The sequence below is a fragment of the Xenopus laevis genome, chromosome 3L (genome assembly GCF_017654675.1).
Source record: "Xenopus laevis strain J_2021 chromosome 3L, Xenopus_laevis_v10.1, whole genome shotgun sequence".
Lineage (NCBI taxonomy): Eukaryota > Metazoa > Chordata > Amphibia > Anura > Pipidae > Xenopus > Xenopus laevis.
Window position 1 is genome coordinate 156,645,213 of NC_054375.1, and position 17,325 is coordinate 156,662,537.

Genomic DNA, 17,325 nt, shown 5'->3' on the forward strand with positions numbered 1-17,325 from the left:
GAAGGATCCGATCGTTGGGCCCTAGGGCCCACGATCGGATCAGCCCGATATTGCCCACCTCAAGGTGGGCATATCGGAGGGAGATCCGCTCGTTTGGCGACATCGCCAAACGAGCGGATCTATCCGTGTATGGCCACCTTTAGTCTTGCCCTGTATTCAATTCCACATTCAGAGGGAGCCAAAAACAAGTTTCAGGTCCACCATTCTCCTTTTCTCTATATTTATGGAGCCTTTGCGGGTTTCTTAATGGCTCATCACCTTTTTGTCTTTCTTCCGAGTTCCTTACGTTACGATGCTCTGACATTCATTGCTTTTTTTCCCAACTATAGTTTTTTTAATTTTTGCAGTCGGATTTCTCAAAAAATAAGAACTCACCACCTAAAAGCCTGGCTAGCTTTTTTTTTAATTTCTGGAAAATATCCAATTATGGAATTTAAATAATAAAATCCAGAAACGCGAAAAGTGAATGTAAGGCATTCTCTCTGGGGTTTTTTTGGCATTGAGTATCCTCAAGCTCGATGCTAAATATGTCACTAAGTTGGTCATTAACCTTCTTACCCCCCTGGCATAAGTTCATTAATATCTGATAATTAATATCTAACATGTTTTTATTCTCATCTTTAATGGAAGAAGGGGGACGATCAGTGATAAATTCATATCAAAGCCTTTGCTTTGGTTCCTAGAAGTCTCATCTTTATCTAATTTCTTAACAAGGCAGACCACCGGGTCCTGTGTTTATGCCACATTGCTCTGAAACTATTGTTTCCAAATCTAAACCCAAACATGCTCAATTATGCTTAAAACAGAGGAAAAGTACAATGATTTATTGTGGAAGAAGAACATTCCGTACAAGGAATGTTCTCTCAAATGAAAAATGTATATACAGATTTGGTCTATCTTTTTAAACATAGTAGTCACTCTATTGTGATAGCAAATGGCAAGATAAAAAATGTTGTGAATCACAAAATAATTACATTTCCCTCATTTCAAAGAGCACCCTTGATCATTTCCTTGTGAAGCATTTTGCAAAAACAAAAAAAAAAACAAATCACCTTTTAATAAGATTTTCCTTCCCATTTCTTAGTTTTATAGCATTTTTGTCACAAACCACTTACTGAAGTCACAGAAAAAGAGGAAAATTAATAGTTTGCCATCTTAAAAAAAGAGACAAAACTGTTTTTATGAGATAACTATGTCATGATATAGTTCCGATATCTCAAACAGGAAGCTCTTTGGATGTTCCTCTCTCTTCTTTCTTCTCATTGAGCCCGTGGACTTCTCCGGTAACCTTCCCAAGGTTTTTGTTCATAGAAATGCCATTCACCGTGAATGTTTTTGTTTTCTTTCAGCATAGTGCAAAAATATTTACAAATATATGACAATGTGGGTGGACCATGAGTCAAGGGCAGCGGAAGCACCGTCATGATAGGATTTAATATGGATGGAATATGCCCATTGGCCGAGCCTGTTAAAAAGCCAGTGATGGTAAGCTCTTTCTATACGTAAGCGTTCTTTCCATATTTACAAATACTGTTGCTGGATTCATATCGAGGTAGAGTAGCTTGAGGTGCAGCCTTAGCAGTAGACACAGCATTTGGCGCTCGATAGTTGTAAGTGTATTTACTGTTAAAGAGAAAAAGAGAGCATATTATGTTGAAGAGCTGGGTGCTGTTTGCTACTTTAGTTTTTTTGAGAAAAGGTATTGGGTTAAATTTTAATACTAAAAATTTTAATACTAATCAGCTCAAGTGTAGAGATCGTTAACAAGTCTCCACTGTTTTAATACAGGCAATTTGAAATACTGCATATATACACTATATTTTAGATTGCCCCCCATCATACACCAGACCCCACGTACACCCCAACATGTATACACATATTAAATACCACTTACTTTTTGGCTGCAGACACCTGAGTCTGGTAGGAACAGCAGAGTAGAGATCCCCCAACTATATCCAAAAGAGCCCCTGACCAGCCAAGGTAAAGAGCAGGCCCAATCTCATACCTGCACGGGGTCAAAACAAGTTAATTGTCAATATAATTGTTTCTTCTTAATTCTGCTCAGGTGTCCATGTGGTCCCATAGACTGAAAACATAGTAATACATAGGGGCAAATTCATGAATTCGCTAGCGTTGGGCATTTTCGTTACTTCGCAAATTCACTAACGGACCCTGGCGTAACTTCGCTAGTGTAACTTCGCACCCTTATGCCTGGGGAATTTGCGCAACGGACGTAACTACGCAAATTCACTAACGCACGCATTGTTCTGAACGCTACCTTATACGCCAGACTTCCTTCGCCACCTCAGACCAGGCGAAGCGCAATAGAGTAGATAGGGATTGCTTAAAAAAAAAGTTAAAAAATTTTCTTAGTCCCAAAAAACTCTGGCATTTTTTCTTTATTATGGGTGATAGGCTGAAAAAGATCAAAACATTTTTTGGGGCTCCCCTCCTTCCCCCCTACATTTCCTGACTCATGGCAACTTACCTAGACAGTGGGCACATGTGTAGGGCAAAATAACAATTTTATTTGATGATTTGAAGGTTTCCCAGGCATTTGTAGTGCTGCTACGAATACTTCCATTGAAATTTGAATTTGGCGCCGTATGCAAATTAACCGTCGCTAGCGTAACTTCGCTTTGCTTGGCGAATCAACGCTAGCGCAACCTTGCAACCTTACGCTACCCCTGAGCGCAACTTCGGATTTAGTGAATTTGCGGAGCGCTGGCGAAAATACGCCTGGCGAAGCGCAGCGAATCGCAACTACGATTCTTAGTGAATGTCCCACATAGTGCTTCTTTACCTATACACATGGCTAAGTACTTTGAACCAAAATAATCAATGAAAAAATTAGCTGACCTAAAGACGGTTGAATATGTAAAAATGTATTAATCTGGAACAGCTGAACAAATGTGGAAAACTTCAGCAACAATATCACTCTGGAGAACCATGTCTATCAGCAAGTCATCTGTTTATTATAAAATGCACAGCATGTTTCAGATCAACGAATCCTTCATCAAGTGCTTATACTGACAGTGAACATACAGTAAGCCAACTGAATGTAACAATATGCTTCACAGGAAAAGCTATCAAACCCACTGAATTCCTGAGGATAAGAAGGATCGCCTCTGATAACTCTAGGGAGCACATTTACAAAAGAACAAATTGGTTTTTTTTAAAATGAATTTTCATTAAAAAGAAAATTTGCTGCAACCTCGCCTATTTTACTAGAAGGTAACACACTTCGCTAGTGAAATACCTCAATGCTGGAGAACTATTGCGCCGTTGAATTTTCGATCAGGCGAACGATTGTTAATTTCGCTTATTTTTATTAAAATGTGAAAGCTTCTATTCTTTACCCTTTTCGCCAAGGTCTATTTCGCCAGGTTCTGCGAATGAATAAAGATGAAGCTACAGTCTCAACATTATTATGACATCATATCCTGTATTCCAAAAAAGGCGTAAGCAAAAGTCACAACGCTGGCGTTTTTTCACATTTAGGTGGGGTTATTAATCAGAGTTTGAATTTTAGAGGTTTGTGAAGTTTTTTATCCCCCGAATGAAATCACAACTTGAATGTTTCCGATTTAAGAAAAAACTTGAATCACTGAATTCGGGGTGAACAACCCAAAAACTCAAATTAATCGAGTTTTTGCCAAAAAAACGCTCAAATTAATCAAACATCATGAAAAATACAAACATCTTCAAATGGTTCATTGGACCATTGCCATTGACTATTACATGACCTCGACAGGTTTTAGCTGGAATATTTTTTGATTTGAGCTATTTCCGGCTTCGGGGTATATTAAATCTCGAAAAATTTAGGTTTTTTTCCCCCAAAATTTGAATTTTGACTGTAAAATACCCAGAAAAACTAAAATTTTTGGGTTAAATATAACTCGACCTTTAGTAAATCTGCCCTTTAAAATGGGATTATGTTTACAACATTACACAGTATTTGTAACTGTTACAAATATCTTATTTACATTTTTTAAATATTTAAAGCTCATGCCACATTTGTTTTAGGGTGGCCTCATTTTGCTTCCTTGGACATTTTTAACTAGAAGTGGCCACTTCCAGCAATTTCACCAACATCACTAATATATATGTAGGGGCCCATGGGGGTTAATCTGCCCCTATGGCTTTAAGGCCCTACCTTTTTCCTTAGTTACTAGGCAAAAGCCTATGTATCCATTTGAGTTTAAGCTCAGTGTTATTGGCCAAGAGGTGTAATGACAACTTCCTGCTACACTGCACTATAGTGAGTGTAAGGAGTGGCCTCTTCCTCTTTGGCTGCTGGATGCTGATCCAGCTGGTTGTGCCCAGGGGAGCCTGGGTACAGCAAGGCCCATAAAGCAAGTGTTCTTGAGAGAAGTCAGGGACCAGGAAACCCCGTGAATGAAGAAATTTGCATGTAAGTAAATGTGCCCCGAAACGCCTAAATAGTGCGAATGGTCTTATGGAAAGATTTGTGGCCAGGGGAAAGTGGAATCATTATTAAAAGCACAGGATGAAGTTCTTCAGATTGAAACAGAAGCCTTGTTAAATAAAACCATAACTAAGAAAGCAGAACAGATTCCCGTTGTCTCAACATATGGACCTTATTGCAGTGCAGAGACTGATAGTCACTACTGGCCTGTGTTTGGCAAATTACCAATATTTTCCTATAAAAGAGGTTCTAATCTTACTGACAAACTGGTAAAATGTGATATGTCAATCATACAGAAATACACCAGGTTTTTAGGCACACCAGAATTGGAGACATTTCCATGTCTAAATTGTGGAAGTTGTATCTCAATCATAAAAGGTGACTATGTATCCCTTCCACTAAAGGGTAATGAAATACCATTTGGGCAATACAGCATGTGTAATACTGATTATGTTGTATATGGCCTTAAATCCGCGTGTGGGATAATATATGTTGGACAGACTTCCAGGTAAGTGAGCATTAGAAGTAAGAGATCAATAACAATCTATAAACCAAAGGAGGCTACATCTGTGGGCAAACATTTTTTTGGACACAAATGCACCAGTGGAAGTCTCAGTTGGCTAGTACTTGAAGAGGTTACGTTACCAACCAGAGGTGACAGAAAAAGGTTACTATTACAGTGTTGTTAAACACACTTGACCATTTGGATTAAATGATGCACAAAGTTTTAAATGTTTTCTGTTATCTGATACGTATATTTTACTTTACAGAGTGTATGAACTGCACATGGACTAAAAAGGCAGTAGGTAGGAGACCACCACCTGCTTTGCTGTATATATGATAGTACATATGTGATCCAGATTTGGTGCATTACCGGAGCAGGCCACTTGATGGCAGTACTCCAAAAGATGAAACTGTAAACATGTTTTCTAATGTACCTGGCCACTTGAAGGAGCTAACACATTTGTCGGTTTTTGTGGGGGTATAAAGAGGTGATTTGGGATATGACTCCCGATGAAGGATCCGTTGATCTAAAACATGTTGTGTATTATATAATAAGAAGATGACTTACTGATAGACTTGGTTCTCCAGAGTGATATTATTGCTGATTTATAAAGATTGGAAGGTCTAGCGGAACTTTACTCTGTAGGAGGAACCAATTTACATAAGAGATTATCACATGTACTTTGCTGAAATATTGGATACGTTGCCCCGCCCTGCTCTGAACTTTTGGTGCTTGACCCAATAATCTGATCACATAATAATGTTCTACAGTTCAGTAAACCACTTGCTGTCTATAATTTATGTGGTCTTCAATCTACTGCATTTCTTCCCAGCCTACTGGATTGTCTTTCCAACTTAAACAACACTTTAATAAGCATTTACAGGAATTCCTTTAGAATATCTGGACCAGTGACCTGCACGTTCATGAAGCTAAATGACTGTTTAATGTTTCTATTTTCCCTCATTTTGTCACACTCACTTTGTTCCTGGGTATAGAGGGTTGAAAAAATCCTTTGTGATGTTGGCAGCATACCATGAAACAGCAATACCAGCGCAGATTCCTAGTGGGAAATAAACAAAAAGTTCAGAAAACTGTAACCATCAGAAAGGAAATGTGATATATGGGTCACATTGATGCTAGTGATGTGCGAGTCTGGAAAAGCTTAAAGCACCCAACCCTAACATGAAAAACTGTAACCTGCAGTCGACCCAAACCCACAAAATACTGCCTTTGTAAGACCCACGTCCAACCTGTACCCATGTCTTCTTGATCTGTATGCTACTACTTTGCGCATTTCTCTGGTTCCAAGACAAGTATTTTTTTGGGAGCAGAGTGTAAGGAATTTGAAACAGAGTCCTATAGGTGAGGAGCTGCATAAAGACAAGAAGGGGTGATACAGGTTCAAGAACAGGGTGACTTGGGTAAAGAATCCAGATTATGCAGGAAAGGGACAAAGCAGGCGTTAAACAGGACTGGAACAGAGTGAAGGAGGATGGAGTGGACAAAGATTCATAATCTGGAACAGGACTGAGCGGATGCAGAAAAAGAAACAGGATGGAGTTGGCGTAGAGACGAGTGAGACAGTGTGGGTGAAGAGAATGGGACTGGATCAGGAAACAAGACTGGCCAGAACTAGAAACAGGGATAGAAACAGGAATAGAACAAGAACAGGTGAGGTGCAGGATTAGAGCAAGAGCAGGTACGATAGCAACAGCTGTAATAAGAGCCAGAGTAGGACAAAGCAGAAGAGCTAGGGTCAAGCTACAGGCCAATGCTCGGGTACCGGCTGTGCGGAGGGCTGGGCTTTTATAGGGCAGAGTCAGCCCTGATTGGCTGACCCAACCCAACTAATAAGGCTGCTGGGGTGATGTAATTAAACCAGGGAAACAGGTGGAAGGGAGATAAAGACATGCTGTCTGCTCTCCCAGCCCATTTGTTAAGATGAGCAGCCAACAACTAGATGGTCCCCAGTTTGAACCCCAGTAGAGCCTAATACAGAAGAGGAGTGTACTTCATGACCTGTACCTACCCAGTGAACTGGAAATATTCACATGGCTAGACCAACATGAAGCCAGTCAGAACACAAGACCGCAGCATGTACCCTGAGATCAAAGTAATAGAAGGACCAGAAGACATGACCTCTTACCTCCAAAAATTGAGATTGCTCCTGCTGCAGTAGCCAGCTTGCCCTTTAGCACAGGGTTGTCTTCTGCCACCTTAGTGCACTGCAACCCAATCATCCCCAACAGGCAGGAAAAAAGTCCAAAAACCAACGATGAGATCATCAGTGCTCGAGAGGCTTGAAGATATCCTATGGAGAGAATTGTCACTGTTACTTCTCAGATCTAATGTAGCAAACATCAGCTAGTTGCGACCTTTATAAAGGAACTTCCAAAAACGGTTACAAAGGGTTAGGGAAGGGCTCACTACCAATTTACTAATCTATGCACAGCCTATACATTTGCATCAGTTTTTGAAGTTGTCTTCAGAATGGCTTAGCTAATGGAACTTCGCATGGATGCCATTATATGATGTTGGTATTTTGTGTAGTGTGTGGCCAGGAGAAGGCAGTAAGAGTATCAGTCATTACCGGAGGGGTGTCTAAATCTAAGTCTGGAAACCATCTTCATACAAGTCATAGGTAAAGCCATATTCATGGACAAGATCTCAGAAGTCGTTTCAATTACTTCCACAAGGTGTTAGTGTTTGTAATCATTAAAAACCAGTGTATCGATTTTTGGAGATTCCTACCAAAGCATGTCATTGAGATAATGAAGCCTTGGTATTTGTGCAGTATTATTCCACTCCATACACAATGGCAAAGGGCAGTAGGTAGGTTGGTTACGTCAGGAACGGATCACTGGCTCATGATGACATGCAGTCACTGTACTTTGCCCAGCATAAAGCAATGAAAGCATTTTTATTACTCAATACTGACGAGAACTGTAAAGCTGTCAGGAAAGTGCTTAATTATAGATAAAACTTGCTAAATTGTGTCTTAACATTATCCATTCTTTTAACTTTTGTCTGGAATATTAACTTCTAATGTCACAAGGCTTTTGCTTAAAACTCTCAGACAGTTTGACCTGGATACTTGGTTTTGAGTCTTGAGCTTTTATATGATCACAGAATTCCTCATTGATATCTAATATCTTCATCAAGTCCCTGACTTGTATAACTCAGCCTGCAGCCTTGTGCCTTTATATGGTCACAGAACAACCCCTCAGTGACTTCTAATATCCTTATCATTTACAGTAGGGGGTACATTATCCCTTATAATACATGAGTGATACTCAGAGTTCCCTGTATAACTCAGCCTGCAGCCTTGTGCCTTTATATGGTCACAGAACAACCCCTCAGTGGCTTCTAATATCCTTATCATTTACAGTAGGGGGTACATTATCCCTTATAATACATGAGTGATACTCAGAGTTCCCTGTATAACTCAGCCTGCAGCCTTGTGTCTTTATATGGTCACAGAACAACCCCTCAGTGACTTCTAATATCCTTATCATTTACAGTAGGGGGTACATTATCCCTTATAATACATGCGTGATACTCAGAGTTCCCTGTATAACTCAGCCTGCAGCCTTGTGCCTTTATATGGTCACAGAACAACCCCTCAGTGACTTCTAATATCCTTATCATTTACAGTAGGGGGTACATTATCCCTTATAATACATGAGTGATACTCAGAGTTCCCTGTATAACTCAGCCTGCAGCCTTGTGCCTTTATATGGTCACAGAACAACCCCTCAGTGACTTCTAATATCCTTATCATTTACAGTAGGGGGTACATTATCCCTTATAATACATGAGTGATACTCAGAGTTCCCTTTATAACTCAGCCTGCAGCCTTGTGCCTTTATATGGTCACAGAACAACCCCTCAGTGACTTCTAATATCCTTATCATTTACAGTAGGGGGTACATTATCCCTTATAATACATGAGTGATACTCAGAGTTCCCTGTATAACTCAGCCTGCAGCCTTGTGTCTTTATATGGTCACAGAACAACCCCTCAGTTACTTCTAATATCCTTATCATTTACAGTAGGGGGTACATTATCCCTTATAATACATGCGTGATACTCAGAGTTCCCTGTATAACTCAGCCTGCAGCCTTGTGCCTTTATATGGTCACAGAACAACCCCTCAGTGACTTCTAATATCCTTATCATTTACAGTAGGGGGTACATTATCCCTTATAATACATGCGTGATACTCAGAGTTCCCTGTATAACTCAGCCTGCAGCCTTGTGCCTTTATATGGTCACAGAACAACCCCTCAGTGACTTCTAATATCCTTATCATTTACAGTAGGGGGTACATTATCCCTTATAATACATGAGTGATACTCAGAGTTCCCTGTATAACTCAGCCTGCAGCCTTGTGCCTTTATATGGTCACAGAACAACCCCTCAGTGACTTCTAATATCCTTATCATTTACAGTAGGGGGTACATTATCCCTTATAATACATGAGTGATACTCAGAGTTCCCTGTATAACTCAGCCTGCAGCCTTGTGTCTTTATATGGTCACAGAACAACCCCTCAGTGACTTCTAATATCCTTATCATTTACAGTAGGGGGTACATTATCCCTTATAATACACGAGTGATACTCAGAGTTCCCTGTATAACTCAGCCTGCAGCCTTGTGCCTTTATATGGTCACAGAACAACCCCTCAGTGACTTCTAATATCCTTATCATTTACAGTAGGGGGTACATTATCCCTTATAATACATGAGTGATACTCAGAGTTCCCTGTATAACTCAGCCTGCAGACTTGTGCCTTTATATGGTCACAGAACAACCCCTCAGTGACTTCTAATATCCTTATCATTTACAGCAGAGTCTACATTACCCCTTAGTTACTGAGAGACTACAAGAATTACTTGGGGCAGAGTAAGAGATATTATAAGGCAAGGTTTGGATAAGACCTTTGTTACTGTGCTTCATTGAAGACCAATTAACATTATCAATGTGAGTTGGACTTTAGGTCTGTGGAACAGATATCAGTACATTTGTCTTAGATTCGAAGAACTAAAGGTGGCCATAGATGCAAAGATCCGCTCGTTTGGCTATGTTGCCAAACGAGCGGATCTTTCCCTGATATGCCATTAACCAGGCATGGCTATATTGGGGGTAATCTGATTGTTCGGCCATATGGCCGAACGATCCGATTACGATGTGCCGTGGGCTCCGGCGGGATCGGTCGGGTCAAAATCAAACCTGACCGATCGACCAAACGACTGATCTCCACCGGACGAAAGATGTCGGCACACGCCACACACGATCCGAAAATCGTACGAATCCTCGAGTCGTACGATCGGATCTGTGTGTCTATGGCCACCTTAAGAAATAATCTGCCCAGACTTTTGAATCAGATAAATTTGTGTTGAGTTTATTGCAAGGAACAACAAAATTCAGGATTCAGTCTTGTGCCAAGATCTAAAAAATAGCAGTATTTTACATATCAGATGTAACTCAATTGTTTCTCTATATATCATGTGACGTTAGAGTGCTGGACCCAATCAGCAGTTTCCATAGGGACACACAGATTAGATTATGTCCATGAGGATTTGCTGTGCAGGCAAGCTTTGTACCTTGAGTAAGAGTCCTGCATCAGGACGGGTATCCACAGAATACTGCAAAATTGGATTTTGACCGATTATTTGTTCATTTGCCAGGTGTGTGAATGCCCCTTGGGTACCCTATCCTCTGCAGTGGGGGGCTACAAGTGGCCAATGCAGGGGACACAGCTAAAAATCCAACGGGGAATGTAATTAAAGTCGCAAAGAGCAAAAAAATTCACACCAATAAGACTAAAAATCCACATCTAGTAATGCAATATTGTTCCTTAAACTGTTATTACATTGCAAATTTTAATTGCGCATTGCGAATTTTAATTGCGCACTCTTAAAGTGCTTGAAGGTGTCGTTTTGGAACAAACATAACGACTTTTTCATTAAGAAGTTTTATTACATTGACTGCGCATTGGCGCAAACTATAAAATTCACAAACGGTCTTCCATTGTCGCAAGTAGTCGCTAAACAGTTTCCGGGTTCAAAAAAGCTATATTAAATCACTTTTAAAGGCATAACTTTTTGCATTGCGAATAGTTTTTCCATTAGCGACTTTTATTACATTCCCCCGTACGTGTTTTAATGGGTAAGAACAATCGGGTTGAAGTCAATTGCGGTGAAGGTGAAGTCACTTCTGTTTGGCGCAATGAACACTGCCGGGAGCGGGTCAGGTGAAAATTTGTGGCGGGATTAGGCTTGGGGAAAAGCGGGTGTGGGTTTTAAAATACAGACCCGTGCTGGTCTCAATCTCGAGTTTTGTGAATGATTGTGTAGTTGTAGTTGTTATAAAAGATTCATCCTTTTAACAATCTCTTAGACCCTTTACCATTACATTAATGGGGTCAGTTATATCCGCACCCACAGCAATGTGCAAATATCTGATGAAATTTGCTTTTTTATTTTTACCCACAATACACTTTTCTACCCAAACTTTCCCCCCACTAGGTGGAGTAACGCCCTGACACAACTGTGACTAAGATGTGCATGCATTTCAGATGGCATTATTTTTTAGGTGCAACTGCTTTGAGGCACGGGATGAAGTAGGGTGTTGATGCAGGTACCTTTAAAAAATGGGGATTTTGGAGCAGCAAAGGGGACACAACATTGGCACAATCACAAAATAAAAAAAACACAACTATCCACCAACAGACTAACTTGATTAGCCGGGCCCAGGGCCGCCATCAGGGGGGGACAGGGGGGACAAGCGTACCGGGCCCGGGCATGAAGGGGGGCCCGGCAGCGCTGCATTTTTTTGAAGATCCGGGCCCCCCTTACGAGCGCCCGAGCCGTACGTCTTGCCTCTTCAGTGCCGAATGCGGAAGTGCCGAAAAGCCGAAGCCGATGCGACGAAAAGACCCGAAGTCACGGAAAAAGCCGAAGTCCCGAAGTCACGAAGCGCCGAAAAGACCCGAAGTCACGAAAACAGCCGAAGCCGAAGTCCTGAAGCAGCGCAAAGACCCGAAGTCACGAAAACAGCCGAAGCCGAAGTCCTGAAGCGGTGAAAAGACCCGAAGTCACGAAAGGAGGCGAAGTTGAAGTACTGAAGCCATGAGTTCAATTCTACTGAACACCCGTTTGTGTTTTTTTTTTTTTTTAATCCCCTGGCCACCAATGTATTATTTTAATATTCTATAGGCCCCTGCCACCAATCTTTTTTTTAAAACTTTTGTTTTTGGGGCCCCAATTTTTTTTTAACTCGTAAGGGGCCCCTTGCCACCATTGTTTTTTTTTGGGTTTTTTTTTTAAAAAAAAATTAATTTTCTTTTTGGTGGCCCCAAATTTTTTTAACTTGTAAGGGGGCCCCTGCCACCAGTTTTTTTTTTTTTTTCAAAAAAAAATTATTTTTTTTTTAAATTTTTTTTGGGGCCCCAATTTGTTTTTAACTTGTAAGGGGGCCCCTGCCACCATTTTTTTTTTTTTCAAAAAAATTTTTTTTTCTCCAAATTTTTTTTTGGGGCCCCAATTTGTTTTTAACTTATAAGGGGGCCCCTGCCGCCAATGTTTTTTTTTTTTTTCAAAAAAAAATTAATTTTTTTTCAAATTTTTTTTTGGGGCCCCAATTTGTTTTTAACTTATAAGGGGGCCCCTGCCGCCAATGTTTTTTTTTTTTTTAGTTTTTTTTACTTTTTTTTTTGTTGGGGCCCCAAGTTTTTTTTAACAGGGGGCCCCTGGCCACCAATTTTGCCCACCATTTTTTTTTTCTCATGTGGGGTCCTAGCCACCAATATTTTTTAAAGTGGGGCCCTGGCCACAAATGTTTTTTATGCGGGGCCCTGACCACCAATATCTTTTTATTTTTTATTAACATGTAGGAACCCTAGCCACCAATATTTTTTTTTGTGTGGTGGGGGGCGGACCTGTGGGGTGGGGAGGGCGGACCTGTAGGTAGGGCTTGCGGTGGGCGCAGCCCAGCGGGCCCAGGAAATTTTGTCGTATGGGGCCCTGTGATTTCTGATGACGGTCCTGTATACATGTAACTCCCTGCAACTCCCGGGAAGGCACGTGTTATATGTGACTGTTCTTTCTCAGGTGCAACCTTGCTTACCTGTTGGAGGGAGGGTTAACCACACTGTTTTTCCACCATAAAACAGAATCTGTGTATAAACTAGGGGAATCCTGACACCCTATGGCCAAACACCATGGTTCCCTCACGTCAATACACACTCGCCCTTAATTTGGCACAGGAGGAATGCAGCAGCATGAAGCAATTAAACAGAACATAACTACTTATTATGTTTAATAAATGAATGCTAATTAATTAATAGGATTTTTGCTCAACTGACTGCAGCCAATAGAGGCCAATAATTTGCAGTCGTAAATAGCCCCTTTTTGTTTTTCACATCACCGACCAGTATTAGTACAGAGTTTTAACACCAATCTTTAACTGTTGCCCATAAACATTTTATTACTCTGTGTATCTGCAGCAATACAGCAATCACAGCCGATAGACTAGTTGTTTGTTCATATCGCCATTATACACCAGAGCATATTCAACTCATGATATCTGTCATTACGCTGCACATTTCTGATTAATTTATCGTGTGTGCTCAAAACACACTCCTGTATCACCTTATTGCGTGTGGTCGATAAAGACAAAAGGCCTGCCGATATAATCCTACATTATGATTACAATCTAAAATGTGAATTGGTATGCACCACAAGAGGGCTTATTTATGAACCCAAGAGCAGTACAATTTCGGACCAATTTGGCTTTATTTTTACCCACATGTTTCCCCACACCTCAATTTAAGCTGCATTTTGACAAATTGGTCCAAAAGCTGACAATTGACAGCAGCTCAAAGCATGTTCTTTAATACAACAGAAAAGAAGTCGGGGAGCTACTTTGGGCATCTCGTAAGACACAGACCTCCTAGCCTTGCAGGTTTGTAAGAGGTTTGTCCCAGTAGGAATCCTGTAGATGATGGCAGAGATATAGCACCCAGGCTGAGGTATTGGCTCCTTTAAATCTCCAGGGAAAAGGTGGCCATATATTGGCAGATTAAAGCTGCCAATATTGGTTCTTTAGGCTTATCTGCCTGCGCATGGGGCATTCTGAAAAAAATCTGGCATATATGGCTTGCCTTTGGTGGGCATATCAGGTTAAGATTCAATCATTTGAAGACCTTGCCAAACGAGTGGATCTTATTGGGTATGGCCACCTTAAAACTGGCTAGGACCCTGGAGCATGGTTGGAAAGTTCTCTGGGCAATTAGTCCACAGGTGGAACTGTTTAAGGGGAGCCTGAGTGTGCTGAGGGACGTCAGTGTAAGCTGGGAGAAAAGAGTGTATTCTCAAACAAACTCTCTGTGACACTGGGACTCCAGAGGAAGACTGCCTTGTGCCGACAGAGAGGACTTTGTTTTGCTAGTCTTTGAAAACTCCAATTTGCTGAGACTTCGATTTACTGTTTTCTACTTTAGCACGGAACTTGTGCTTTGTTTATTTTGTTTGCTGTGAAAAATAATCCACAGACAGGAGCCTGTTAAGGTTTTATTGCCAACTTGAGCCTCTTGCCTCATCTGTGGAACTGTTTTGCCTAACCCCTATCTTCTGCTACGAGCAATTCCCCCACAAAAGTTACATGAAATAAAAATGAAGCAATACTGATTAATGGTTGATATATTTTTACAAGTTGTCCATTTATGCATGTTGGCACATCGCTGTGTTGCCAATTTTCTCATGTAGTCTCCTGTATGGACAACCAATGAGGGACCATCCCCTAAGGTAGTGGTTCCCAAACTGTGGCTGTGGCCCCTGGGGGGGGAGTGATGGAAGGCCAAGAAAGAACAGGAGTCATTCACAGATTCCAAGGACAGGCAAAGTGAATTCCTGCTGTTCTTTCTTGGTCTGATACGTCCACCTTGAGCTATAGGTCTGGGGCATGTGCACCCAGACCCCACGAGTAAACTGGTGAGATCCTCTACTTGCATGTTCACACACCAATAATTTTTCCATTATACCTTGAGAAGAAGAGCTAGGGAAGCCCAAGCTGAAGGCGAATTATAAGATTTTGAGTGAACACATTTATAGTCCTAGACCAGTGATCCCCAACCAGTAGCTCTTGAGCAACATGTTGCTCTCCAACCCCTTGGATGTTGCTCCCAGTGGCCTCAAATTTTTGATTATTTTTGAATTCCAGGCTTGGAGGCAAGTTTTGGTTGTATAAAAACCAGATGTACTGCCAAACAGAGCATCAATATAGGTTCATAATCCACATACGGGCTACCAAATGGCCAATCACAGCACTTATATGGCACCCCAAGAACATGGTTCATGCTTGTGTTGCTCCCCAACTCCTTTTACTTCTGAATGTTGCTCACGGGTTAAAAAGGTTGAGGATCCCTGTCCTAGACAGACCCAGACTGGGTCAACAGATCTGGGCCTGGTCCTCTATATTCTTGGAACTATCTTGGTAATACCATCCCTGTATCTTTCTTATGTGCTATTTGTTGTCCTAACCGAATTTTGGCTCCACGGGAGGGTTGAGGTTTAAGCTGATAAAGTCAGAAACCAAGGGGGTCTGCCCACTCACATTATTAATATGCATCTTCACATGGAGAAACAGATAATCATCATTCCGTGGGGGAAATGTATACAAGTGCACAACCTTACCTCTGAGTGTCCTTACTACCACAACAGAACTTAACAAGGACAGAGACTATGAAGAATAATGCCACAAACAGAAAAAATAAGCCAATTTACACCTCCATAAATAGTTTAATAGCCCCAAAGAGCATTCCACAGCACCACCTCCATGATTATAAAGTATATTTCCACTTGGCTTTCTTCTGAAGAGCATCTCACAAAGGACCATGCCAAGGCTACAGTGATTATCTCTGTAAACTATTTTAATCAAATTGGAAGTAGAGGCCAGTAAACAGGGATGCACCGAATCCAGGATTCGGTTCGGGATTCGGCCTTTTTCAGCAGGATTCGCATATGCAAATTAGGGGCGAGGGAAATTGCGTGACTTTTTGTCAGAAAACAAGGAAGTAAAAAATGTTTTCCCCTTCCCACCCCTAATTGCATATGCAAATTAGGGTTTAGATTCGGTTCGGTATTCGGCCGAATCCTTCATGAAGGATTCGGGGGTTCGGCCGAATCCAAAAAAGTGGATTCGGTGCATCCCTAATATTATTAAGCATGTCGGAGTCCTCTAGTGACCAAACAGAGGTACAACCATATACTTAAATAATTCTCCAAGGCATGCTGACAAGTTAAAAAATATAGTTTATTTACATCAAAATGTTAAAATACATTAAAGAAATAACCCCTTTAGCGCCTAACGCGTTTCATGCTTACCTAGCACTTAGTCATAGGGAAAAACTATCTCCGTAAAGACAATTATCGTAGCTGAGCTTGAGCTGTCAATATCCTGTCCACCTCTTCCATACGCTGGCCAGAACACGTGAAAAGGATTATGAGATAATAAACATTGCAGACTCACTAAAACAATTTATTTTATTGCAGGTTATAATAACGCTCTGCTTTTAGCTGCTTGTGAACCTTGCTGTGTGCTTATTCAGAGGCTTTTTGAGTTTCACTGATATCAGCGTGTACCAGGCCAAGGTCACAAACCTGTAACAGCTGGTGGGAAAATTAACATACCTCACGCTAAAATGATGCTGACTATAAATACTCTGTTCTTGAACCTATAATAATACTCTGGGTATCTGCCAACTGTTTATCAGTGTCTCTGAATGGTGGCTCTTAGCATAACATTTCTTATGGCACCCATGTAGACCAGGGTTCCTTTATCAGTTTGCTTCTGAAGAAGCTTGCATCTACTGAATAGCTGGCACACAGAAGACCTGTAGCCAACACCCATGCACTTGTACAGCGGGTTACAGACTGTAAGCACACACTGATGCTTGACTTGCATTTTGAGGCTTGAGAAAAGAGATGCTTGAGTTCCAGGTTAGGAAAATAAAGGAAAACAAAGCACAGCTCCTGTGTTAGTCAAAAATATGAGCTACATCCCTGCACTGTAAATTGAAATGGCTTGATAGCGCAGGCATGAGGGGTTGGGCATTTTAATGCATTGTTCGAGAGAAGAAAACAACTCCATCGTCATTGTTCTACTCAGACTTTCACAACACACAGAGAGAAAGTGCTCTAAGGAAATGTTATTGGCAGTGCCAGGCCAAGCTGGCTGGATGCCCTAGGGAACCCAGCGACTGTGTCGTCCCCTCCTTGGGCGTGTGTGTGAACGAGTGTGCATGCACAGAAGAGTGCACACACGTGCCAACCATTATGATGGATACAAGAAGAGCTGTCAGAAGTGGAGGACACAAGGTTCAAAAC

At 41.2% G+C, this 17,325-nt stretch overlaps 1 protein-coding gene across 1 annotated transcript in view; it reads right to left on the reverse strand.

The window, feature by feature from the left end:
- Positions 1-410: 410 nt before the first annotated feature.
- The window catches only part of cldn15.1.L (claudin 15, gene 1 L homeolog), a 31,119-nt gene continuing 14,204 nt past the window's right edge, over positions 411-17,325 (reverse strand). Inside the window, exons 2-5 of the mRNA XM_018253841.2 lie at positions 7,081-7,245; positions 5,913-5,994; positions 1,895-2,005; positions 411-1,623 (exon numbers count right to left, since the gene is read on the reverse strand). Of these exons, the coding sequence (XP_018109330.1) occupies positions 1,497-1,623; positions 1,895-2,005; positions 5,913-5,994; positions 7,081-7,245 (485 nt within the window). The 3' untranslated portion in view covers positions 411-1,496. The remainder of the gene's footprint in view (positions 1,624-1,894; positions 2,006-5,912; positions 5,995-7,080; positions 7,246-17,325) is intronic.